We start from the raw sequence: 24,635 nt of genomic DNA on the forward strand, positions 1-24,635 counted from the left end.
TGAGCAAATTTCTCCATATTTGGACACAAGACAAGTGATTTACCTTCATGCCTGGACTTGAACATGGCATCTGAAAAATGCAGACAAAAATCTACCCCTCAGGTCTGGTCTACTGTTCCCCTAGACCCCCCACTCCATATAAAATAATCCACATGCTTGATGTTTTGTTTTTTTTACCAAAGGAAGTAGACCAGAAACAGTACTGAATCTGTCAAGGCTGTAAATCATGCAGCTGTCCTACATTTCTGTCCAATTAAGAGATCAAACACATGCAGTCTCTGTTTCCAAACACCAGCCCTGTGGGCCAGAGGCCTCAGGAACCTGATCCTTGTGACTCTGTGATCGCATAAATAGAAAGAGAAAGAAACAGTGTGGGAGAATGATTAATAGCAACACGAAGCCAAAACTCATGATTCACAGGGACACCGATGTACGGTAAACAGACCAGAGAGCGTAAGAGCTAAAGAATGTGAGAGGAAGTATGTCGTGCTGAGTGGGAGTGAATAAGACAGTGGGAGGGAGCAAAAAGTGTAGGTGTGGTGTATCATTCGGTCACTGCTGATTCAAAACAATTCTTTCACTCTCTGCCTCCTCTAAGGTCAAAACTGGAGCTGAAGGCAGAACTTCATAGTTCTCGTACATAGTTGACAACAAGAGGAAGTTTGTATGGGAAGTGGTCTCGAATCAAGTTGTGACAGCGACATGTGACACAGGACACTTGAACTTCTATCACTACATAAACTGAAAGAGTTATTAGCAGAGTACTGATCACCAGTCACTTTCTCTTCAAGCAAACACACCAAAGCTTTGGATCTCTGGTCAACCTGAGGAATCTGGGACCCTTCTTCCCTCAAGATCAAGTCTGGGCCGGTCTGTAAGTACTGAGAGCTTTACTTTCAATAACTGTGTTTCAACTGGCATGTTTTTCATTGCTGCTATCCTTCAGAAAGATTATCTTTTTGGAGGCTGACTTTACACAGCTGAGATTTCGATTTATCACGACAGTCTAGCCAAAACTAGCAACTGAAATTCTGTCAACATTCTTTTGTAATACTGTTGCCAGTTACTATCATACCATGACTGTCTCTGCCAATACCTGTTTTTCAAGCTCCAGCACAATAAGAGATCATAGAAAAGCACTTCATCTTAAATGCTTCAGAAAAATCCTTTTAAACTGTTCTAATATACACCTATTTCCCCTCTTACTTTTAGTGTCACTATTTATTTATTATTTTTGTTATGTTTTTTGTTTTTTTTATTACTCCTATTAAAACTGAGAAGAGAAAATCACTGTCAGGAACCAGTTAAACCAGCTTGCTATAAATCACTGCTTGTTGTTTAAAACTGGATTCAGACAGAACTTATAACTACACTGTAACCATTGCAGTACAAGATCATCAAAATATAGTAATGTGCCACTGTTTCCATGCCGACTCCATTATATTTACACTTTGTTATTTTGAACAGAGATGTGCGAAGTCAAACTATACGAAGTGAAAGTTGAGGAGAATGCCTTCCTTGCACAGCCAGCGCCGGGGGCTGACTCGCACGGAATCACCTGTCAGGACATCTCCGAGCACACGGACCATCGGAAACTGGCCATTTGCAGCATCATATGTGGCATCTCCTGCTTCGGAATAATGTCCCTCATGTACTCGGTCAAGGTACCTAATGATTATTAGAACGATTTTATTGAAATATCAGTGCTGTTTGATTGTATTACTGCACTACTATTGTAAGAAGTACAACTAAGCTCTATTTAAACTTATTTTTTTACTTAATTGGTTTAGTAACCCACCCATGAAGTCTGAGTAAAGGTTTCAAGAGTGTAGACAAACACAAGATAGGCCTATTTTCATGAGTGATGATCTTATTGAATAATTAACCGTTTCAGTTTGTTCTCATATACTGTGTTCAAAGACACTCAGCTGAGATCTGTTGCCAGAAACAGATACTGTTGACACACAATGAAACAAGAGTACAATGAAACTTAACGGCAGTTAGTGATGAACACGTATGCATGCACTTTTATCTAAGAATCAAAAAAAAAAAAAAAAGGAAATCTAACACCCTTCCTCATTTTTTTTTTCCTTTTTCAGGCTCGAGAGACAAAAAAAAGACTTAAAAATGAAGACAGTCCAGAAACACGAGAGATGTTTAAGAAATACTCAGAAAAGGCGTGTAAATGGGGAATCGGCTCCATTGTAGCCTGGGTGGTTTTAATTCTCATCTTTCCATTGCTTCTGGGATTCCTGTCCTATGTTGTAACCTTCATAGACTGACAGTGAAGACGCTTTCTACAGTTCAGTGAGCAACGAAAGCAAATGAATTGTAGGAGTGCAGAAACAGACTCTTTCAGTGCCTGCATTGGACACTGCATCCAGACCATCCAAGAAGTAACTTATTGACAATAGGTTGGACATTAACGGTCATATTTTAAATTGTTTTAAAATTTGCTTGTCCTCGGTTTGGATCAAAGGTCAACAACCTGCTACCTACAACATAAAGAGGATTCATCAGTTTGCACAAAAGGACTAAATATAATTTGGATGCCTTTTGGTAGTAGCAAAACATACTGGATTATAATAGTAACATACTTAAATCACTGCCATTAAAAAACCCCGTAACTTTCAGGAATTTGTTACATGCATGAGATGGAGCCATGCATAAAAATACATCAGCACTGTCCAAACAAAAAGCAACTTTTACACTTCAGCAAGCTGATTTTATTTATACTCTTAAATTGGAAATAAAACATTGAGACACTCACAGAGAGCATGACAAGTCAAATGTGGAGATCCAGATGTGGTTACATTATTAACATTCTGTTCTTGTAAATAAGTTGTATTGTTTAATATCGTGTGCTTTTAATGTTTTGTACACTGCATGTATCTCAGACTTTGTAATAAAATGTGTAACAGTCAAAAAGCACCTGCTTATTGTGAACTTCTTACAAACAACTCGACAAAACACCGAAATACAAAACACAGTTCAATTGTATTCTATTAGAAATACAGAGCGCAGACTTCTATACAAGTTTACACACAAACCATTCAACGTGTTCAAACACCACAAGCAGTATTAGAAATCACTACATCAAAGATGAACAGAAGCTTAAATGAAGTGAATGGACTATAGTTAGAGTCCCTGAGTAAAAGCACAGAATGCACCGAAACCTTTAAATCCTTTATGCGTCGAGATGAGAAGCATCAAGCATAATCAAAAAATCAACAATGCAAACTTTTGTCTCACTGGTAACTCGCTGTATTCAATGCTGACACTACAAAGTCCTTTGTGGCGTCTCCTTTATAATGAAAGCCACAGGCCTTCCTGAGAGTGTATTAATAAGGCATTCAATTGAACCAAAGCTTAAATGTTTTAAAAGAGGAAAGCTTTATGAAACACTCTCTGATACGGAGATGTGGCGAGCAGGAATCCTAGATATCTTTAACAGATGCCACAGATTCATGTAAACAAGTGCTTTCTTTGAATGGTTATTAAAGGACAAAACAGAATGGAGCCGTTTCTTGTTAAATCTACAAAATAAACACCATTACCTTGCAAAATATATAAAGAATGTGATGTATTCTTTACAGTACATCAGTAATAAAACATTTTACAGCTCTGCAAGTCTATTTATTGTCGTCTTGTTGAATTTACAGTCAATTTGAACATAATACATACAAATCCCATTGTTTGGTACAAAACAACCAAGACCTCTGCCTCAGGCCGCAACCTGCTGGAGTGCCATCCAGGTGTCTAACTCCTCAAGTTTGGAGCAAAGGAGGGACTCCAGCTGCTGCAAGTTGAGGCTATCCTCCATTCTGGAAGAGGCCTCGACACCTCGTCTGGTTCTACAGATCCCAGCGCTCCTCTGGGCTCCGCCCCCAGATATTACACCGACCAGAGGTTTCTTGGGCTTCCTGGCAACACCCAGTTCAGGGAATTCGACAAAGCGCTTCACCTTTTTTGGGCCAACGACAGCCTGAGAGCCGTCACGCCGGTTAAGAGGCACCTCAAATATGGTTTCCAAACGCCTGAAAGAGTTTGCAAAACTTGCTTCATTGATCAGAGTTTAAAAGAGAAAAGAATAAAACAGCCCACTAAACTCTAAAAACATAATCGCATGCTCTTCAAGTCTTAAAGGGATAGTTTGGCTAAATATGAACACTTCATCAGTTACTCGCCTTCATGTTTTTCCAAACCCAAAAGTCTTGAAAAACAGAACATGATATTTTTAATGAAACCACAGAGATTTCTGTCCCTCAACTGAAAGTCCAGGTAACAAAAACTGAAGATCCAAAAAGGTCACAAAGATGTCATAATATTAATCCATATGAATTGATTCAATCAAAGACTTGTAAAGAGATACGAATGCTTTATAAGTTTATTAACACATATGGTTTTGTTTTACTATGTCTTTTTGACCTGGTTGGATGTTTTGGTTAATCTGAACTTTCAGTGGAGTGACCGAAACTTTCACAAATACACATATATATGTATTTATCTTAGTTAGCTTTTTCCAAGATTAACCAAAGTCCCATGGGTTTAGAACAACATGAGTATGAGTAAATCATAATAATTACCAAATATATAGGTAACCAATTTTTAAGTTGATAAATGGGCGAGTAACTCCATTAATTAGAAAACAAATCATTTGGAAAATCTCTCACCCATCTGGAGGTTTGCTGAAGTTTTTGTTTGTGTAGATTTCCTCCAAGCTGAAATCCTTCTTCTTTACTCTGTAAAACACAAAACAAGAAATGTATCTTTGCTGTGCTGAAGTACAGACACACAGATAGTTATGACCAAGCCTAAAACCTTCTCTATGCATACACACCTGATGACTTTAGGAAGACCCATAGGGGTGAGATTATTCTGAGGCTTTGGAATCTTTTTACGGATACGAATCGAGGACACCTTTCCACGCTGACCATCTTTAATCTCTGTCTGTTTACACAGAGAGCAAGGATGCAATCAGGATTAAGGAAACATTTTACACATTTTAGTCCAGAAGCCAAAGTTACGAGAAAACTTCCACCTTGATTTCAGAGTCTGATAGTGCTTTCTCCTCCGAGAAGGCTGCAGAGAGTTTACGGTCAAAGCTGGATCTCTCTTCCTCTATCGACTCCTCACACTCCATCTGATGCAGCCGACTGTCTCCTTCCAAAGAGCTTTGTGAAAACGCACTTGAGGAAAGAAAAAGTAGGATTTCAAAAACTGACTTGCATCTTTATTAACATCTTCTTATGGGAAAACGTATGAGTTCACCGACATGATAGATTATACGATAACAGGTAACAAAAAGCAGGCGAACTCAGGTAGGAAGGCTGGGAATTTGTTAAATTACCTGCAGAGTGATGACACAGAGGTGGAAGGTGTCTCAGGGCTGGGAGTGACAGAGGAAGGGCCGGTTAAAGCATGACAGGACGTGAGGGTGGAGGAAAAAAGGGGACTGAAGGAGGACGGTGATGATGATGATGACGAAGAAGAGGCGACAAAACTAAAGGCATCTGAAACACTGCCAGAGCTGGTGTCGCTAGTATGACTACGCCCCTGGCTTGAGCCTTTAGACAAGAACGCTAAAGGACTGGACAAAAAACACGAGGCAAGGGCTGTGAGGGAGGTGGAGGGAGAATAAGGAGAGAAGGGGCACAAAGGGCTACCCCGACTAGAAGGGTACACCTCTTTACGGAGACACAAAGGGGCAATTTCGCGCTCAATCTCCACACTGCAGACGGTGTGCCGGCGAGTGCGCTTGGACGGAGAGTGAAGGTGGATGGGAAGTGGAGCGGGTGAGCTCTTTCTGCTGGGTGAGGTAGTGCTGATGTCATGCGTGTGGGACCGGGGGAAATGACAGTCACTGAATACTAGGGACGGGATTTCAGGGCAGGAGTAGCTGCGCAGGAGGCGGCTGGGACCGCTACCTGACAACGATACTACTGGAACGGCTTCCGTCGTCTTTTCTTGGCTCTCCGCTTCACTGTTACCTCCAATAGTACCTCTCCTTTTTGCAACCGAACCATTTTTTCTTCTTGATCGGATTAAATTCTTTGTGGGTCTGCTTAGTTTTCTTTCTGAATGCACTGGAGCTGTCGAACCAGGTGACGGAAGTGCCTTTATTTCTCTTCTTGCTTTCAGTCCAGAAATACAGGACTCCTGCTCCTCAGCCGAAATAACTGATTGTTCGCTGCGCAGTAGTGTTCTTTTTGAAGGCTGACTTGGTCCCGCTGGATCAACCACTGAAGTCACGCCAAGTTCCTCAAACCTGTGCTTGAGTGGACGAATGTTTCTCCTCTGCAAAGCATCGGCTGTATTTTTAAGATGCCGTCTTGTTTTTCGTGTTTCAATGGACTTCTCAAACTCTTCTGATGAACCATTCATGGTCTTGTCAATCAGGACATTCTGAGTACCATCTTGAGAGGATGTAGTATCGGTGGCATCAACTTCATTGCTAGAGGTCAGTGAAGTCCTACATTTTACATTTTTTCTCAACTGACCTCTAATTGTCTTGTCCCGTCCCATTTTATTTGTCATCTTGTCATCTTTTGGCACGTTTGAGTCTTGGAGTGGTTGCATTATAGACACCTCTTTCCTCTTTTTCCTAACCTGAACAAATGTTTCTTCCACCCGTTTGATTTCCAATGCAATGTCATTGTTTTTTACTTTATTATTCCTCGTAGGTCTTCCCTCTTTAGCATTCTGCAAATCACATTTCCCCCTCGCCTGCAAGTCTCTCTTTGTCTGAGGAGCTTCTCTGCCTCTCTTTGGCCTCACTTCTCTGACAGAAATGCTCTTTGAAGCGTCTGATACTGTCCAGTCCATACTGTTTTCAGACGCCGATTCCTTCATCTCCAGATCCAGAGGCTTTGATCTGGTCACAAAAGTGGCCAGTTCAGTGGAGGTGGGTTCTGCCGACCCTGACATATATTTCTTTCTAGGGCTTTTCCTGGTGGCCATACGTGAAAAAGATTCTTTCCCGCCAACTGTGCTTGTGGCTTTATCTTTCAAATCAAAATCAGAGAAAGTGCTAAAAGAGGAGACTCCAGGATCAGGTTTGTTTACGCTACTGTCAGACACGGGTTTCAACCGGTTTGATTCCTCTTCTGAAAAGTTGGACTTCTGATTATGTCCACAGGCTGTGTCAGTGCTACGGGTCTGTCTCTCACCTGACAGACGATGCAGAACAACCAGCCCATCCGTCTCAAAACTGGCCTGGCTGGACACACTCACGGGACTGGCAGGATTCAAAAGTTTGTCTGTGGACGGACTTGATTTAGTTCTGAGGAAAGGGCTCTGTGCTTTACAAGGACTGACATCTCGTGTCCCATCCTGAAGGACGGCTTGTGACTGGCTTGAAGGACGGTCTATCTGATTTTCTTCATTTGATGATGCCTCGTTGTGCATTTGAATATGATCCAATACTGGCTTGTGGTTGTTACTTGTCGTAATTGTACAAAAATCCAGTCTCTGTGCAACTCTGTGGCGTTTTACAGCAGTGTTGCATTGCACCTTTTCTGAAGAAGGCCTTTTTGGAAACAATCCATTTCTATATTTGTCAGTCTCGGCTTCCTCAGACCACGTTGAATTTTCAACATTTGACTCTATCAGCTTTTCATGCTGATTAGGAAGTGCGTTCAAGGACAGAGAGTCACTGGGCTTAAAAAGCCGGACAGGGCTCATGACAATCTCAGTAAAGCTAGCCATCTTGGATTTGAATGACTGTAGAAGCGGCCCAAACTCCCATCTTTTTATTGCTGAAGGGCTCTCTGGGGAATCCCTCTCCGCTGGCTTTTGGCCGTGGCTTTGCTCCTTTGCAGGACTGCCATCTCCTGGCTGTGAGCTCACACAGGGTGATACCAGCTTGTGGTTTTCTTCTCTAAAATCAAGAAACAAAAAGACATTTCAAGCTTGTTTGCGGACTAACATTACAGATCTTAATTTGTTTGTTTGATGCAGCATCACTCACTCTGAAATTTGCTCCTCCATCCCAGCTTCAACTCCAGAGCTTTTCTGAAAAAAAAAAAAAAAAAAGTGGATGAACAAATATTTTGCAAGTATTTAAGAATTAGTTGGTTTAAAAAAAAAAAAGTTTCCAGAAGTCATCTAACTGGAGGGAAATGATTTAAAATGTGTTTAACTTCAAAACATGCTCACATTGTACACAAAACACCCCAGACACCTATTTTCATGTCATTTGGCACTGCACCTCAATTAAATTTTTTTGGGAAAACGTTACTGACTCACTGTCCAACCTTATGGGAAGTCACATGCCATTGTCTCCCTCCCTCTGTATATTAGATGACATATCCACAATCAATTTAAACAATACAAATAGTCAAATACTCCTAGTGGCTCTAACTATCACCAAGAAAACTACCCTCATGAACTGGAAATCAAGGAATACCATTCATATTACATCTTGGAAAAACTTACTAATATAGTACATCTCCATGGAAAACCGGTCAACTCCCGTTCAAAATAACACATTAGAATTACACCCCTCTTGGTTAGGTCTCAAAAACTTCCAACAATCACAAATCAGCTAACCTTGTTTGTCTGAAGCCATCCTCACGATACACTTTCATCAATATCTAAACAAGATTGGGGGAAGGGCCTTAGGAGGAGGTAGCAACACTGACTAATATCAAACCTAATGAAATGCTTATTAAAGATTAAATGTATTTTTTTTCTCTCTCTTTCTCTCGTCCCCCTTTTTTTTATATTAGCAGCTTTGCCCTGGATTTCTTGCCTCCGGCTGGTTCAGAACTACGTCTTTGTTTTTTTAATGCTTCACATATTAGATGATATACATACATTTATTCAAACAAGGGAAAGTGGGAAGAAATTAAACATACATGTTAGGGGTTGCAAACTACTGATTTCTGCTCTTTTTTTTTTTTTTTTTTTTTAAATACTCGACGTTCATGCTACTGTAATTTAAAAGACATTAAGTCTTTTCAATAGTTCTTATCAATAAACATTTATAAATTCATAGCCTAATGCAACAATTATATAAACTGTCAAAACTTTATAATTATGACATTATTTGTATCTTTAACAATCACAAAATGATTTGTATCTGCATTCATAGAAAACCAGGACGGAACATCATCCAGTTACTTGATAAGACAGTTATGACTTTTTTTCATAGTTATCACTGAACAAGTGTGCAGTGTTAAACTAAAATAATTAATAATTTCTAAAAAAATATTTTTCATGCATGCAGAAAGATGTCCTGACAAACATTTAGTGACAAAAAAGACAAAATCTTCAAGACTTGAAAATGTGAACTTTGAACTTTACATTTTTATTATGCAGAACTCAGTATTTTTGTGAACTTCACTAAACAAATATGTGCATGTGCCACACAAACCAGCAAAAGATAAAGCTGCAAACATGTAGGCCAAGCAGAAAATCTATCTGTATCTAAGCTGATCATTAGCCTACTCTTGAGAGAGAACTGGTTTGGTTTTTGAGAGACTTGAGAGTCGTAACGCGGCTGTTTGATTGATGAGCGCACTGTGCTTATTTCATTTATTTGTATCCTAAGGTTAAATCATTGCCTTTTAAATATATACAAAATAATATAACGTGTATGATGTATTATAATAGGTGATATTACTGTTGCCAAGCTCTGATTTCTTAAAGATGCACAGAGAGGCAACACCAATGCGGTGTTTGATTTGCGCTCTTTTCGATCATAAAGTTTACAATCTTTCACTTCACACTCTAATTGTGTGGGTTAAGGTCTGTGTATAATATTGCACTGATCCACTTGCTCATCTGTTATCTAGCAAACACCAGAATGTGCCAGCCTCAGCCGAATATTTGAATTATTCCTCGTCCGTTAATCGTTTTTGAAGCCATTATCCATGCCATTCCAGATAAGGTTTTCGGTTTCAGGCACACACCTAATTAATACATGACATATTTGACATTTTACATGCAACATAGATAGACAAGTCACAGAAAGCCAAAGTCATAGAAGGTAACAGCTACACACAATATTATAATCCTAAAAATCACATACTTGCAAACTCTGTGCATCCATTATGGTTAAAGCATGCTCGAGTAGTCGATTGTTTACGACAGCGCCGGCTAGTGGTTGAAGTAGATCACTCAACTAGTCTTTCCAAGCCTTGGGCTGAGCGGGCTCCACACTGCATGACACTTTTTTTTAATCCAACAAACACTAATTGACATACATATATGTCTATCACGAATTTAACAATAAATGAGGAAAAAAAACAAAAACAAAAAAACAACAACAAAAGAAAAAAAACACCAGCAATAACAACAAATAGGGTAAGCGTGGCATGTGTGGGACTTTGGGCCCTGTTCTCCTCAGCACCTTTCCTTGATGGCCCGTAGTATTGTGACATGGGCTACGATAATTATTCACCAGGAATTGAAATATATATAGTTTTTTTTTTAATAAAGTCAAATGTATACACCTAGGAGTTCACTATTTCACCATGGATAAAAACAAGTTTTTTTTTTTTTTTTTACTGAACTGTTGCACTCAGTTTGAACAAAGACAAGTCATCTGATACTTAATTAATTAACTGTGAAGATAGATTTCTCCCCCATTTCTCATACCCAAGTTAACTTTTTGCTTTTGTGTAATTCAAAATACATTAAGTTTATATTATTAAACAACAAATGACTTACAGGTAAACTACGTGAGAAAAATACATTTTCCTCCTCCTGTCACCATGCAGAGATTTAGAGAACAAGTGTAACTGGAGTCATGTGATCACAGAACCAGTGTGTCGACTAGTGACAGAACTAAATGATTAGAAAACCCCATAACCTCCCTTTTTGCTTTTAAAACTTACGGTCAATACTTTTCTCCCCTTTTTCATTTGTTTCCATCTGAATGGCTCACAAAGGTGTGCCACTGTTAGTTGCTCTGTGTCGGTCTTCCCTCCCTGACACCATCATATGACTCTTATAACAGTAACACCTCACGATTACGACGAGCATTTTTACTCAAAAATATGATGTATGGCTATAACAGAAATCAACAGACTGATCAATATGAAGATTATTCCAATCCTGTAGACTGTGAGCTTCAGAGGCCCATCTTTGGGCATTTCCCACTGGATTGCACCAGTGAACATGAGTCAACCAATGATCTTTGGGTGATTTTCCCAATATGACCATTACAACACAAATAAGCTTGATGCATGTCCAATGTCAACACCTTCAACCAAAAGGCAGCAGCAGAATAAGAGTTGAGAAAACCGTTGCCTGCTCCGACAGTTGTGACTTGGGTCTTGATAAAGAAGTAATCAGATAATTGTGTTTACAGTGACCAAGAAGGAAAGTGAAAGGTGCTGAGGGATGACATTACCATGCTGTTTTTGTCTTTCATGATGATGAGCTCAAGTGTTGAGACTGTGGTGACTGAGCTTCATCGTTGAGTCTCTTTTCTAGTCGTGAGATGCAGTCCACTTTCTGTTTGTTGCCCTTATTTCTAAAACACCACAACTGTGGAACAAGCAGGTCATTGGTTATCCACTTCACTAGAATTTACTAAGGATGAACAAAAGGATAGGAAAAGTTTAAGCAAAATTTTTGCTTGCAATTTAAATATGAAAATTAGTTAATAAATAACCTCCATGCAGTAATTGCAACATAAAACTGGATTCCCCTTTTAGGAACAGGCAATAATATCCCATGCAATAATAAGCTACAGCCTTACAAGGTATGCATAAGAAACAGTTTAGTGTCATATTATATAAGGGTACTAATCAACATATTAGCTTTTTTTTTTTTTTTTTTTTTACTTAAGTTAAAAAGCTATAATAAATTTCCATTTGACAACAAGTTTAGCATCTGGCTCTTCAATATTTCCTAGTCTACCAAAAGCACAAACCTTGATCAAATAATTAGGGGGATAGTGATTATATAAAGGGACTCAAAAAATTTTAGCTGCGTCATTATTATTTTAATTCTCATATCGCTCTAAACCCGCATGACTGTCTTCAGAGGGACATAAAAGAAAGTATTTTGAAGAATAATGTGGCAACCTAAGCACCACGTATCCCAACAAGACATTTCTCAAAAGATCTCGGTTTATGAAATAATATCAGACAGGTTTGGAATGACATGAAGGCGCAGAAATAACGACCGATTCTGAACATAAATAAATATTTTTAAATAACGTCTTGATCAGTTTCCGTTTGGTACCTGTTTGAGAAGTAGGTAGTGCTGAAACTGTATTGTCATAATACTGTCATGAGCTTTTGTGTGTGTACAGTTATATATCTCTTATCAAATCTTGTCGTTCCCGACCGCTGGATTATGTATTAACAGATGTAACGCTGTGAGTACAGTAATGTTACTCAATCGCGTAAAAATAATGATAATAATAAAGAAATCGAAACCCTTTGATTAGTTCTCCCACACGGACGCGGTGTACGTTACAGGGAGGTTATAATATTGCCCGTGTTTGTTTAAACGCGGTTCTGTTGTCAGTGAATGTATTAATATTGGAGAAAAGGATGATTAACTTGTGAACTGTCACAGATCGTACCGTTGAGCTCACTAACAGTCAGCACTGCGCTTAAAACCGGCAGAATATGTTTTCTAATATTTTGGTTGGAGATCAAATTTAGTATTAGAATTAGATGTTTTAACATAAGTATTACACGTTTTCTCGTCGTTTTAATGTGTAACAGACTCGACATTCAGCACTACTCTACCGAGAAGAGATCAAACAACGGCAGTCTCAGATCTCAGACATGCGCTTGAACGGAAAAACAAATAACAGCAGTCAAACAGATACACGGTTAATCTCTCAAAACACAAAAGATGAACCCAGACTGATTCTTCAGGAGTTACAGTAATTAATTGTGTCGCCCAGCAGTCGCTCTATGAGACATGTAACGATACGTGTCCAGACACTGCTGTGGTTTTGTGTACGTCGTCGACGTAAACTGCGGCTAGCTGGGCTATGCTGCTATCTACGCACAAACACGTCAAATAAATAGCATTTAAAGGGTGTTTTACTATCTTTAACTTCAGACACAGATGTAAAATATAGAACTAAAATACACACTAACCTAAAATCGTCTGAGGGTAAACGTGCGGTGAGGCTGTGTGAGCATCTCGTTTAGGCGTTGTTTGTGTGACATTTCCACGCCGGACTGCGCCCGAGGTTCACCATTGCACTGACTGTTCAGACCTATGATCTCATTCGGCGCGAGCGTGTTCCCGGTAAGACGAAGAGCCAATCAGAAGCTCGACAAGCATGAGAATGGCCCGCCCATCGGGTAAATTCTACGATCTCAGCCAATTAGAACTGTTCAACGCCAGCGCACTGACCAATTGTGTTTCAGGAGGGAGAAACGCAACCAATAGCGAGGCCGCGAACAGCCGTCTTTGTCCCCGTGTGAACTACAAAGCTTTCATTGGTTTTTGTACAGTCCCCGCGGTTTGAATCTTGAATCTTGAGTGTAGCAAAATAGCGGCACTCTTTAAATTGTGTATCCAGTAAACGTGCACGAGTCAGAAAGTTGTAACATTAACCAGAACACCAGATTGGATCCAGCCATAAAGTCTTTATTTTAAAACACATCATGTTTCAAACACAGATGCACATACTAATTAATGCGCGTACTTAAGTCAAAACACAATTATTGAGGAGTAAACAATTATTCAGAGAAGCCCTTTCAGAGAGAGGAGGAAGAAATCAAATTAAATCAGTAAAATCAGCAGATCATGTATAAAGTTCAAAGTCTATTCTCTTTGAGTTGTAGAACGGGGCACCTTCTTGCTCAATCCTCCTACAATATACTCCGTCCTTGAAGTAGCCCTCGTCCACCCAGCCCTGGGATAAAAGATACAGCCACATTTACATTTAACCAAAATAAATAAATATCAAAACACTATTTATCCTTAATAAAAAAATACTTAAACATCAAATAAAGAGCAAACATTTACGCAGTTGTGATGCATGTAATTATTTGCTACTTGAAGCAACAAACATAAATGCAATAATGTTTTTAAACTGGTTCCCAAACCACTCTTTCCCATCTACTATTAATTGCCACTGGTTAAGTCAATGCCTCTAGACCACTCCAAAAAAGAAATAAATGGATACATAAAATAGAATGAACAATGAAATAATGCATATATCAGTGTTTACATCTTTTAAACCATTTTAATATAAGAAATATAGTGTCAATTACTTCTGAAAATTTAAGTTTGATATTAAAGCACTGATAATGTCTTACCTGCATCTGTTGGCTGCTGAAGGGCCCATAGAGCTCAGAGTTTTCCTCATTGTCCCATTTGTACTCCCACATGACCTCATCACTGACTAGAGAGGAACACAAAGCATTATTACTAAGGGGTCAGCCGAGAATCATGTCATCATGAAAGACGACTGGCAATACAATTTTCAGGACTCGTTACAAAAGGTTGCTCCACTGCTAGTACTAATAGAAGTTCATTTTTAAATTGTATCTGATCATGCCACCCTTAAAAATCCATCCTTGTATAATCACGTACCTCTGCTGTTGTCTTTATCCTCAACCTTTTCTGCAGCTTGCTTCTCATCAAAATCCTCGCCGAACATGTCTAGCTCATCTTTCTCCTCTTCATCATCCTCTAGTATCTTGGCTGCCTTTCCTCGAGTCATCCCCTTCAGCTTGTAGGCAAGCTTTTCATAAGTCTGCTGATAAATTTCAAATTCTCCAATCCCCACCAGTCTATCTGCCAATGCTGTCAGTTTGTCCAGTTTATCAGCGTCTCTGTTCAAAGTCTCTTTTTTCTCCTCCTCCCCTTCTCTCAGTCGCCCTTTCTTCTTGCGTCCTCCAAGACCACCAAGTCTTCTCAGAGCAGCAGCCACTGTTTCTCCCGGCAGCATCAGCTCAATGACGGCTTCTGCGAGCTGATGATGGCTGTACGTGGCCAGAGGGTCTTCTGCAGGTCCTTTCTCCTCTTCTTCCTCCTCATCTTCCTCACCGTCTTTCTGCTGTTCCTCACGTTTTATCTCCTCTTCTGCTTCATCTTCATCACCAATTCTTCTCTTCCGCTTAGCTGCGAGGCCTTTCTTCTTTTTCACGGGCTGCTCTTTTATCTTCACCTGTGTGAAGAGATACAGTGTGATCAATGATTTGTGACCCTGGACAAAAAAAGCATTCATAAATAGCACAGACAAATTTGTAGCAATAGCCAAAAATACATTGTAAGGGTCTAAATTACTAGTTTTTCTTAAATGCCAAAAACATTAGGATGTGAAGTAAAGATCATGTCTCATGAAGATATTTGGTAAATATTCTACAATAAATATATCAAAACAATTTGTGATTAATAATATGCATTGCTTAGAATTTGAACAAATTTAAATGCGTTTTTTTTTTCATTCATTCTATTTTTTTTTTTTTACATTTTTAGATTCTAGATTTTCAAATAGTTGTATCTATCAGTAAAAATATTGTCCTATCCTAACAAACCATAAATCAATGGAAAGCTTATTAATTCAGCTTTCAGATTATGTATAAATCTCAGTTTCAAAAGACTGACCCTTATGAGTAGTTTTGTGGTCAAGTCTCTTAATAAAATAGGGTCTATTTTAACGCTTATACTTAGATTATCAACTGTTTCTCAAAATCCATGCAATAAAATGTACCCAGTCGATATTGTCCAGCCAGTTGTCTCTGATATCTTCCTCTTTGTTGACAAAATAGTTGCCCTCTGAATCAAAGTGTCCCTCCTGCATTTCCTCGGTGAGGTTGAAAGGGGTGATGCGGACACCCTCGTCATAGTCAATGGTTGCCATTTCCTGCCCTGTAAACACAAAGCAAGTCTTAGTTGAGTAATAATTAAAAAAAAATAAAAAATAAAAAATAAAACACAAGCAATCTAGTGTTTCAAATTACTTTGTCATTTCTCTGCCTTTTAAATAGCAGGCACTACAAAGGTCTAGAGAAAGAACCAAAAAAACATTCTTCAGTGTGTATATTTCATTATCTGCATGAAGCCAATCATGAAATTATTATCCACAGACCTTCCACATCGTCACTGGCAAGGATGTCATATTTGCTGCTATATTCTCTTTCCTCTCCTTCATCTTCCTCATCACTGTCCAAAGAGTGTTTCTCCTTAAATCTGGATCCTGGGCCAATCACGCCATCAACAATCTGTAAAAAGACGTTGGTTAGAGCAGAACAGAGCATGATATTTTTCACAGAACAGCACAGTCCTATTACAAACAGAATAACAATATGCTTGTTGATGCAACAGAACACTTTTTAAAGTGTTATATGGAACTGACCTTCTTCTTCGGAACATCTTCCAAAGTAATCTCCCCATCTCCATCCTCAAATGTCACTTTCCTTTTCGACATGCTGAAAGAGGCATAAGACGGTTGACTACAGTTTTGTTGTGCGTGTATAGTGTACTCATCTAGTATACACTGTGAAAGTTGGTTACACTTTATTTTGATAGTCCACTTTAAACATTCTACTAAGTATAAGTAACTTTGAAACTGTAAACTAATTATCATTCATTTCAAAATCCATGTCTACTAACTCTCAGAGTAGACTGTTAGGTTAGGTTTAATATAAGCAGTTGAGATTACTTACAAAGTTTCTTATAGTCAGTATGTTGTGGATCAAAATAAGGTGCTAGAAGATATCAAGCAGAAAGTCTACTAATACTCTAAAGACTGCTAGTTGACATCTTGCTCAAAACTAGCTTACTCTTAGTACAATGTCTAAAGTGGACTATCAAAAGAGTTTTGCCTTTAAGTTTTATACTCTTAACATAAATCCTGATGATGCATGAAACCCGTGGAGTGGTTTAAACCTAATTTGCGAGACTCTGTATAAAACCAAACTAATAGCAGTTAACTACACAGCATAAAGAATTGGGCCTATACTTTATGCACATCTACAAAACTGTGATAATATATAATAACCTAATACAAACAAAAATGTATCAAGTATCACATTTAATTGTTCAGTATTTACACCACTGCTGCGCAATGCGCGAGCTAATGCTGCGATCGTGCGTATGGAGCGCGTAACTTACGTCAAAAAAATACAAGACCGTATATAAAATAAACCTGAGCTCGACCTACACAGACTGGTCAGCTGTAGTAAAAATAATAATTATATTAAAATAAAAAATACAGATAATGAACCCACTGTGAAATGTTTGGTTACCTGGATGTTATTCTCCCCGCTGCGCCATTCAAGCACACTAAAACCGGAACTACGTCATTCGAGAAATTCTCTCTCGCCACCTGCAGGTAAACCGGATTAATGACGATTAAAGCATTTCTGTGACCTCACGTCCATCACTTGATCTGCTCGGACATTTTACAAAAACCTTTTGATTTCCGTTTCAAACTATTGTTTTGTTGTTTTCAGATGAGTATCTGATGTTACAGTTAGAACACTGGGCTTTATGTTTTCTGGGAACATCTCACTCTTTGGATAGAGAAAAACCTCTTTATTGTAAATATTAGAGATAGGCAGATGAAGCATTGTGAAGCTTTTGAGTCTTTTCCCCGATTGTACCAAAAGATACTCAAAGCCTCAAAGACAGACAGTACCAGTGACATCTAGTGGTCAGCTGCTATTACAGCAGCCACTTTTTAAATTATTCAACATCTTGTTGATTGCAGTTTCAATACAAAAGCATTGCTCAGCAATAGCAGCTGTGTCTTCTTTCTGATAATCATTGTCCATACATGAACGTGTTACTATCTATGTTACTATGAAGCAGGGAACTAAGCATTTCGCTTCTCCTTATAATGAATGAAGCTGCGCCAAAGACTTTACTTCAGGTGTTTCATAGTGACGTATGAAGCCTCAAACGTCATTGGTGACGTGTCACAGACATTTGATACAAGCAAGTCTTTTGAACCAGTCTGCTTCAATAGAGTCAAACAGGCCTCAGAGCCTAAATGTCAAATGTCTATATATGTGTCTCTATGAAAACTAAATACAGAAAGGTACATTTGAAAAGCAGAACAACTGTGCAAAAGCCACCAGTTGCAAACACAGTGTTTTGGTAAAATGTATGTAGTAAATATTTGATGACAGCCAGAATTAGAAAAATGAATTGATAATACAGTCATGGCAAAACGTTTTGGCAGTTTTTATCATTACATAGAGAGCATCTGCATCCACAGTGAGGCCAAAAGTTTTGGACAACGGCCTGGTGTCAAGAAGGGCAGCAAAGAAGCCACTTCTCTCCAAGAAAAACATCAAGGACAGACTGAAATTCTGCAGGATGTACAAGGATTAGACAGAAGACTGGTGCAGAGTGATTTCCTCTGATGAGGCTCCCTTCCGACTGTTTGGGACATCTGAAAAATAGATTGCTCAGAGAAGAAAAGGTGAATGAGTCCTGTGTTGTGCCAACAGTGAAGCATCCTGAGACCATTCATGTGTGGGGTTGTTTTTCAACTGAGGCAGAGGACTCTCAGATAATTCTGCCCAAAAACACTTAATAAAGAATGGTATCAAAACGTCCTGCAAAGAGCGACTTCTTCCAACGATCCACGAGCAATTTGGTGATCCGTGCATTTTCCAGCATGACGGAGCACCATGTCACAAAGCAAGAGTGATAAAGAAGATCATAACATTGAAATTTTGGATCCGTGGCCAAGGCAGCTCCCCAGATCTCCATCTCATAGAGAACCGGTGGTCAGTCCTCGAGAGGTGAGTGGATAAGAAGAAGCCCACAAACTGTGATCATCTCTGAGAACTAATGACAACAGTGGATCTCCATCAGTCAGGATTTGGCTCAGAAGATAATATCCAGCATGATAGAGTGAATTACAGAGGTTATGAAGAACAAGGGTCAACACTGGAAATATTGACTCATATTGCCAATAAAAGCCTCTAAAACGTATGATATGCGTATCTTTGTTTTTCAGTATACCATAGAAGCGTGGGGAAATAAATAATTTCCAAAAACTGAAGCAGCAAACTTTGCAAAACACACAAATTGTCACTGTATGCAGATGATCTGTTCTGTTACTCATAAGCGTTTACTTCCCTCATTTTGTCTATAGATAAATTCATTAATATCCTGTTTGTTGGGGCTGTGAAAGCGCATATGTCGCTGCTGTTTCATCACGAAGTCTAAAGAGAATAGGGCATGGGCTTTTGTTACCAGGAAGTGGGTCGCGTTATTTATATTTCAACACTTGCGAGACCGGCGTTCGGGCGCGCGCTGGTAATACGAAACTTATAATATCATTCTGCTCTTTATACGATTCCCCGGGATTGAGGAGCTTGGCATGAAGGGATGTTTTTGCCACGAAGGCTGTATGGATATCCACGCTAAATCAACGGAAATACATTGACAAAAGTAAGTTGCTGCACCTGACACACAGCGAGTCGGTCTGTCAATGATGCGGTGACGCGATCACAATTCTGTGCCACCGTTTCCTTATTTATCTTTTTAAACGGCGCATATAGCTGCTTCAAGGGCACATACTATTTACGTGGCAACATATACTGTCTAGCACATTGACAGACACCGCATATACCGGATAGGCAAGTTATTCTCGTATGGTTTCATACTTGCTTAGAATTAGAAGCACTGTTTTTTTTTTTTTTCTTAAAAAAACAAAGAACAATATCAATGGCAGATTAAATGTATCCATGGATTTTAATTTTTGTTCATGTAAAGCTCGCGCCAGGACACGGCTGCACGCCAGGTGGCGTTGTAATGAAGATCCATGAGAAGATTCTAACCCATTACCTGTCCTGCACTTCACCTGTCGATAAAGAGGGGTATCTTTACAAAAAGGTAAGGACCTGAATGTGCCAGTTAACCAAAATATTGTCAAACTAGGCCAGTTCTCCTCTGACAGGTGTGAAACTGCCTCAGCTGTCGGATTGGTTTATCATGTCAGCCGGGTTCAGGAAAGTGAAGTGGGCTACATTATATCTGACACATCCTATCTTATCTTCTTCATGCTGCATTGGAGACTATACCTTCAGTATCATTGTATTGAGCTCTTTATGAAAAAAACAAATTTAATAGATTTATATTTTCATTTTTTGTTTCAATATGCTATCTACCTGCTCAAATCAAATAGGGAAATGTACAATTATAGGTCACTACAATTTCAAATGTATGGTAAAAGTAATGCTAATAGTGGCAAGCAGGACTATATGACTTGGTAATTAAATAGTTATTTTAAATTAAATCTAATAATAATCTCTTTCAATAACCAATATTTCAGAACAACCTAAAAATAAACCAGCCTCTTTATCCGTAAATTGTACCACGGGACTGTTACACTTATTTAATACACATACCTAAAACTTATTAAAAGCATGCCTTTGGCTAATGTAATTTTATAATTAGTGACACTAATTCAGGGTCAGAATATATCAGTATCAAATATATGTATAAAAAAATCGCATCTCGCATCTCCAATTTTCTCTCTTTAAATGAATCCTAATTGCACTGACCCTATTACCACATTTCTTCTCCACAGAGAGAGAGGAACACCACGTACCTGCGCCGCTGGTTTGTGCTGAAGGGGAATCTGCTGTTTTATCAGGAGCGTCCAGGCGATCGTAACCTGTTGGGTGTGATTGTTCTGGAGGGCTGCCTGGTGCAGGCGTGTGAGACGGATGGTCAGTTCTGTATCTCTCTGGTGTTCACTGGACCAGGCCTCCGCACGTATAGACTAGCCGCCGATGACCATCTCAGCCAGGAGAGCTGGATCGGTGCACTGTTCTGCGCCAGTCACATCTACCTTTCCATGATCGTCAAAGACCTGGAGAGACGCTACGAAGGTGCGTTTATCTGTATGTGTTTTTTTTGTGTCTACTGGCTTGAAGACAATTAACATGTGTGATTGGATTTTTTTCATGCCCTTAACAAAGCAGAAGCTAAAAGAGACAAAGGCCTTTGTGATTCCATCGAGACCTCTGAAGTGACATCTTCACCCAATAAGATAATGGCTTCCTGGAACTCAGGACAACCTTATTTCTTACATGGGACTACCATAGTGCCCAGAGATGGGCGGAGCTACAGCACCAGTTCTGTATCTGTACCACCTCCGTCTACGCCGAACAGACCCATCAGCTATAGTCTTCATGGCCCTCCTATTCAATTCAAGAATACCAGTAAGCGATCTCCAAAGCTCTGGCCCAAGAGAAATGCGCATGTCACACCCTTAAATGGTCCGGCACCATCTTCCGGGGAGTGGCCGATTGTGAACTTTGATCCTTTGGAAGACTTTAGTAAACTGCACGAGTACTATGGAAAGGAGGTTAGAAAACTCAGAGCTGATTGGCTGAAGAAGAAGCACAACGAAGTGGGACATGTCGAGGAGGACCTCATTGATCTTAGCTAGAGCAGCATCTAATATATATGAATGCTTATATCACATATATGCATTTGTTCATGTTGTCGTCTAAATACTAAACCTTGTTCAAAAACAATAGCTTGATGAATGTATTAAGATGCAGTGCTAGTAGAATCCTGCTGTCTTTTTAATTGTATGAAGGCATGCAGATTAGCACTGACTGACACAGATCTTGTGGCGTTTTTTTTTGATAAAACATTTCTCATTTCCTCTCTGTGGTCTCTCAGCCTAGTTCCTTCTTGCTTGTCATAAAACAGACCCAAACCACCAGAAGCTTTACCCCCACTGTTAAAATAACTATGTGCAGACATTTACAACGGCAAATTTCCATATTGGTTCCAAAGTACTTCAGATACTGTCAGGCGAGGTTTTATTACAGTCTACAAGTCTACAGGTTAGTTGTAGAGCAGTAAATGCATGATAATAACTAATATTTTATTTATTGTCATATGTTTTAAAATGTGTACTGAGAGAGCCTAATCAATAATGTGATCTTGTGAAGAGGGTGACAAAAGTGACTGTTTAGTTCTGCCTTACAGAACTTGTTTCGCACAGCTCAGGAGGTTTCGCAGACAAACTGAAATACACGCCCTTTATATTCTTCCTCTTTCACAACGTCTCAGCTCTTTGGGGATGTAGATGCACCTTTTTTCTTTTAGTTTCTAGTGTACTTAACTCATCTGGAACGTTAAAAACATTAGAAGCAGCAGTTCTTTTTATGTGATCCTGGACCACAAAACCAGTATTAAGTACATTTGTAGCAATAGCCAAAAAAAAAACAACCTTTCTTTGGGTAAAAAATTATAGATTTATCTTTTCTGACTAAAATAATTAGGATATTAAGTAAATATCATGTTCCATGAAGATATTTTGTAAATTTCCTAGTGTAAATATATCAAAACTTAACTTTTGATTAGTAATATGCATTGCTAAGAATTCATTTGGACAAATTCATAGGGGATTTTCTCAGTATTTAGATTGTTTTGCACCCTCAGATTCCAGATTTTCAATTAGTTGTATCACGGGCAAATACTGTCCGATCCTAACAAACCAGACATCAATGGAAAGCTTATTTATTCAGATTTTCGAAAAATGTACACTTAAGACACTTGAGTTTTATGGCCCAGGGTCACATATTACAGTCTTATCAGTAAGCACCAAAAATAAAGTTTGTATGCATCAAGCATTTCAGAGGTGCAGCTCTTTATAGTGTAGGTTCACCAGAGACACTGCACTTCATCAACAGTTCTACTACTTTTATTCAGCCCTACTTCAGGCACAGGGTCACTAGTTAATTCTATTTGGATGGATTAACATGTTTTAACTATCAAATGTCTTAATTTAATATAGATACATTTTTGTTAGAATATATTTTATATGATTCATTCGAATGATAATTTGTTTAGGGATACATTTGATTGTTTTATCTAGTATCTGTCCTCAAATGTAAATTATAATAAATCATGTAAAAATAAGTTTAATTTAATGCTAAGTTAATTTAGTAAGTTACATGTTAAGTCTGTATTTCAGCCTTTGCATATTGCACAGCATCAGTAAGAATTATCATTTTTTTATCAGTTGATTTATTCAGTGTTTGTATGTATTTTATTATACTTAATTCAACTTTTATTTTGAACCATTATATTATTGTAAGAATCAAATTAGAATAAAAGTCCTAATAAATTGTTCTGTTAAGATCCTGATGTTATTTTATTTATTCGAATGTGGACAGATTCATCTTTAAATATTGTGAGCAGATGTAACAAAAATTCAGTCTAGATATTGCGGTTAGTAAAATGATTCATGAACTCACATTATGAAATGTTATAGGGATTCTGTGACATACATCGGAGCTCTGACAACAAAAACCTAAAAACACGAAGCTCCTCATTTCAAGCATGACATCTACACCCCAGCTATGTCTAACCCCGACAGCCTTTTTCACCTCATCCAGATTCCAGACGTCTCTGCTGTGATAAACAGCTTTCACGATACATGTCAGTAGATCTCGTTACACGTAACATGTACTGTACATATAGACATGTACACTTTGACAGTTCATAAACAAAACAAAGATGACTGACACAGTGGCCTACAAAATACCAAATCAGGTGTATACACAACCTGATCAGTCACCGGTCAGACTTACTTAAAAAGTGTCTACACTGAGTTTGTATTGTGTTTGAGAGAATCATTCAATGATGACCCACACTTCCTCTGACCCAGGCTTTCCCTCCCCTCTCTGTTAATCTCTCTCATACACATTGAATGCTGTTCCACCATATATAGTTATAGGAGGGGTGTATTAATATAGCATACTATATATAATTTGAGAACCTGCTAATCATTCAGCTGCTTTTTCAATGACTGCAAGAGTTATCAGTGTAGCCTTAACATTAAATCATTACTAAGGAATACATTATTATGCATACATATATTAGGAAATGCAAGAAAATGCATTTTATACTGTATAAGCATTTACTTTTAGAGCTTATTATTACCCTTTAAGCTCTTCCATTACAACTTACATGACTTTCTGACTTTTAACAGTATCTCCATAAAGAAATGCCACCTTTAAAAAATTGCAGCAAATGAAGAATGAAAGATCTGGACAAGATCTAGAAGAGGGAACTAAACACGTGAAGGACAGACTCGCAAGGTATCAGATGAGCCTAAAGGAGGAAAGGAATGCAAAACAAACTGTAGTGTTGCTAGAATGATGGATTAAACAGAGAAGAAAAGGAGAGCTCAAGGAGCAGACAACTTTTATGTTTTGCTATTTTGGTCACTCTCAGCTGTCCATTATCCCCGCCTATCCAAAAGAACCTGTATTAAGCCTCAGATTTCCTTTCATGTGTGTCCTATACCAACTCCTCACATTGTGCTGCTGATCATCTCAAACTGAAAGAAACAGGATAATTGCGTGCCCATACACTGATCAGCCTCTCAAACTGCACCTCACAGTGACTGCAGAGTGACCGAGCGAGCTCAAAGAGCTCCAGAGAGAGAGAGAGAGTGCTGAATTTGGGCATGGCCATGTGGCGGGGTGAGGTGGGGGGACTTGGACCCAAATCTTATGGCATCACTATACTAGGAAAGGCATTAAAACCTATTTTTGATTAGGGCTGATTTGGAGAGAGGTGACAAGATGGCAAGGGTTAAGATGTTACCTCTGCCTCCTTATATTTCAGAGGGGGGCGTGTACGCATATATGAAAAACATAATCATTGGCTCAAAAAATCTCTGGATTTACATCAATCAGTATCTTTTA

General features: G+C 38.8%; 3 protein-coding genes and 1 long non-coding RNA gene across 7 annotated transcripts; 2 read left to right on the forward strand and 2 right to left on the reverse strand.

Moving 5' to 3' along the window:
• Nucleotides 1-549: 549 nt before the first annotated feature.
• LOC127953826 (uncharacterized) lies at nucleotides 550-2,928 on the forward strand. The gene is made up of 3 exons (XR_008153343.1): nucleotides 550-874; nucleotides 1,468-1,664; nucleotides 2,100-2,928. It is a non-coding gene; the product is annotated as an uncharacterized LOC127953826 (long non-coding RNA).
• Nucleotides 2,701-13,213, reverse strand: prr14 (proline rich 14). 2 transcript variants are annotated; one of them, XM_052553112.1, is made up of 8 exons: nucleotides 13,074-13,213; nucleotides 11,360-11,496; nucleotides 7,970-8,013; nucleotides 5,351-7,879; nucleotides 5,042-5,189; nucleotides 4,841-4,950; nucleotides 4,674-4,742; nucleotides 2,701-4,037 (listed from the first exon to the last, which is right to left on the reverse strand). In XM_052553112.1, the coding sequence occupies exons 2-8, from the start codon at nucleotides 11,378-11,380 to the stop codon at nucleotides 3,725-3,727; spliced, it is 3,234 nt and encodes a 1,077-aa protein (XP_052409072.1). In that variant the 5' UTR covers nucleotides 11,381-11,496; nucleotides 13,074-13,213; the 3' UTR covers nucleotides 2,701-3,724. The 2 variants fall into 2 exon arrangements, with proteins under 2 accessions (XP_052409072.1, XP_052409074.1); XM_052553114.1 differs by lacking the exon at nucleotides 11,360-11,496 and having other exon boundaries at nucleotides 13,074-13,182.
• A 338-nt stretch (nucleotides 13,214-13,551) lies between these two features.
• cd2bp2 (CD2 (cytoplasmic tail) binding protein 2) lies at nucleotides 13,552-17,263 on the reverse strand. 3 transcript variants are annotated; one of them, XM_052553127.1, is made up of 7 exons: nucleotides 17,184-17,263; nucleotides 16,292-16,364; nucleotides 16,025-16,157; nucleotides 15,647-15,804; nucleotides 14,524-15,100; nucleotides 14,247-14,332; nucleotides 13,552-13,840 (listed from the first exon to the last, which is right to left on the reverse strand). In XM_052553127.1, the coding sequence occupies exons 2-7, from the start codon at nucleotides 16,361-16,363 to the stop codon at nucleotides 13,730-13,732; spliced, it is 1,137 nt and encodes a 378-aa protein (XP_052409087.1). In that variant the 5' UTR covers nucleotide 16,364; nucleotides 17,184-17,263; the 3' UTR covers nucleotides 13,552-13,729. The 3 variants fall into 3 exon arrangements, with proteins under 3 accessions (XP_052409087.1, XP_052409088.1, XP_052409089.1); XM_052553128.1 differs by having other exon boundaries at nucleotides 17,166-17,190; XM_052553129.1 differs by having other exon boundaries at nucleotides 17,050-17,185.
• A 1,800-nt stretch (nucleotides 17,264-19,063) lies between these two features.
• LOC127953817 (sesquipedalian-1-like) lies at nucleotides 19,064-21,578 on the forward strand. The gene is made up of 4 exons (XM_052553140.1): nucleotides 19,064-19,344; nucleotides 19,669-19,788; nucleotides 20,486-20,789; nucleotides 20,883-21,578. Exons 2-4 carry the CDS (start codon nucleotides 19,708-19,710, stop codon nucleotides 21,350-21,352), a joined length of 855 nt encoding a protein of 284 aa, XP_052409100.1. The 5' UTR covers nucleotides 19,064-19,344; nucleotides 19,669-19,707; the 3' UTR covers nucleotides 21,353-21,578.
• Nucleotides 21,579-24,635: the final 3,057 nt, after the last annotated feature.

The sequence above is a fragment of the Carassius gibelio genome, chromosome B3 (assembly GCF_023724105.1).
Source record: "Carassius gibelio isolate Cgi1373 ecotype wild population from Czech Republic chromosome B3, carGib1.2-hapl.c, whole genome shotgun sequence".
In the NCBI taxonomy this organism is placed as follows: Eukaryota; Metazoa; Chordata; class Actinopteri; order Cypriniformes; family Cyprinidae; genus Carassius; species Carassius gibelio.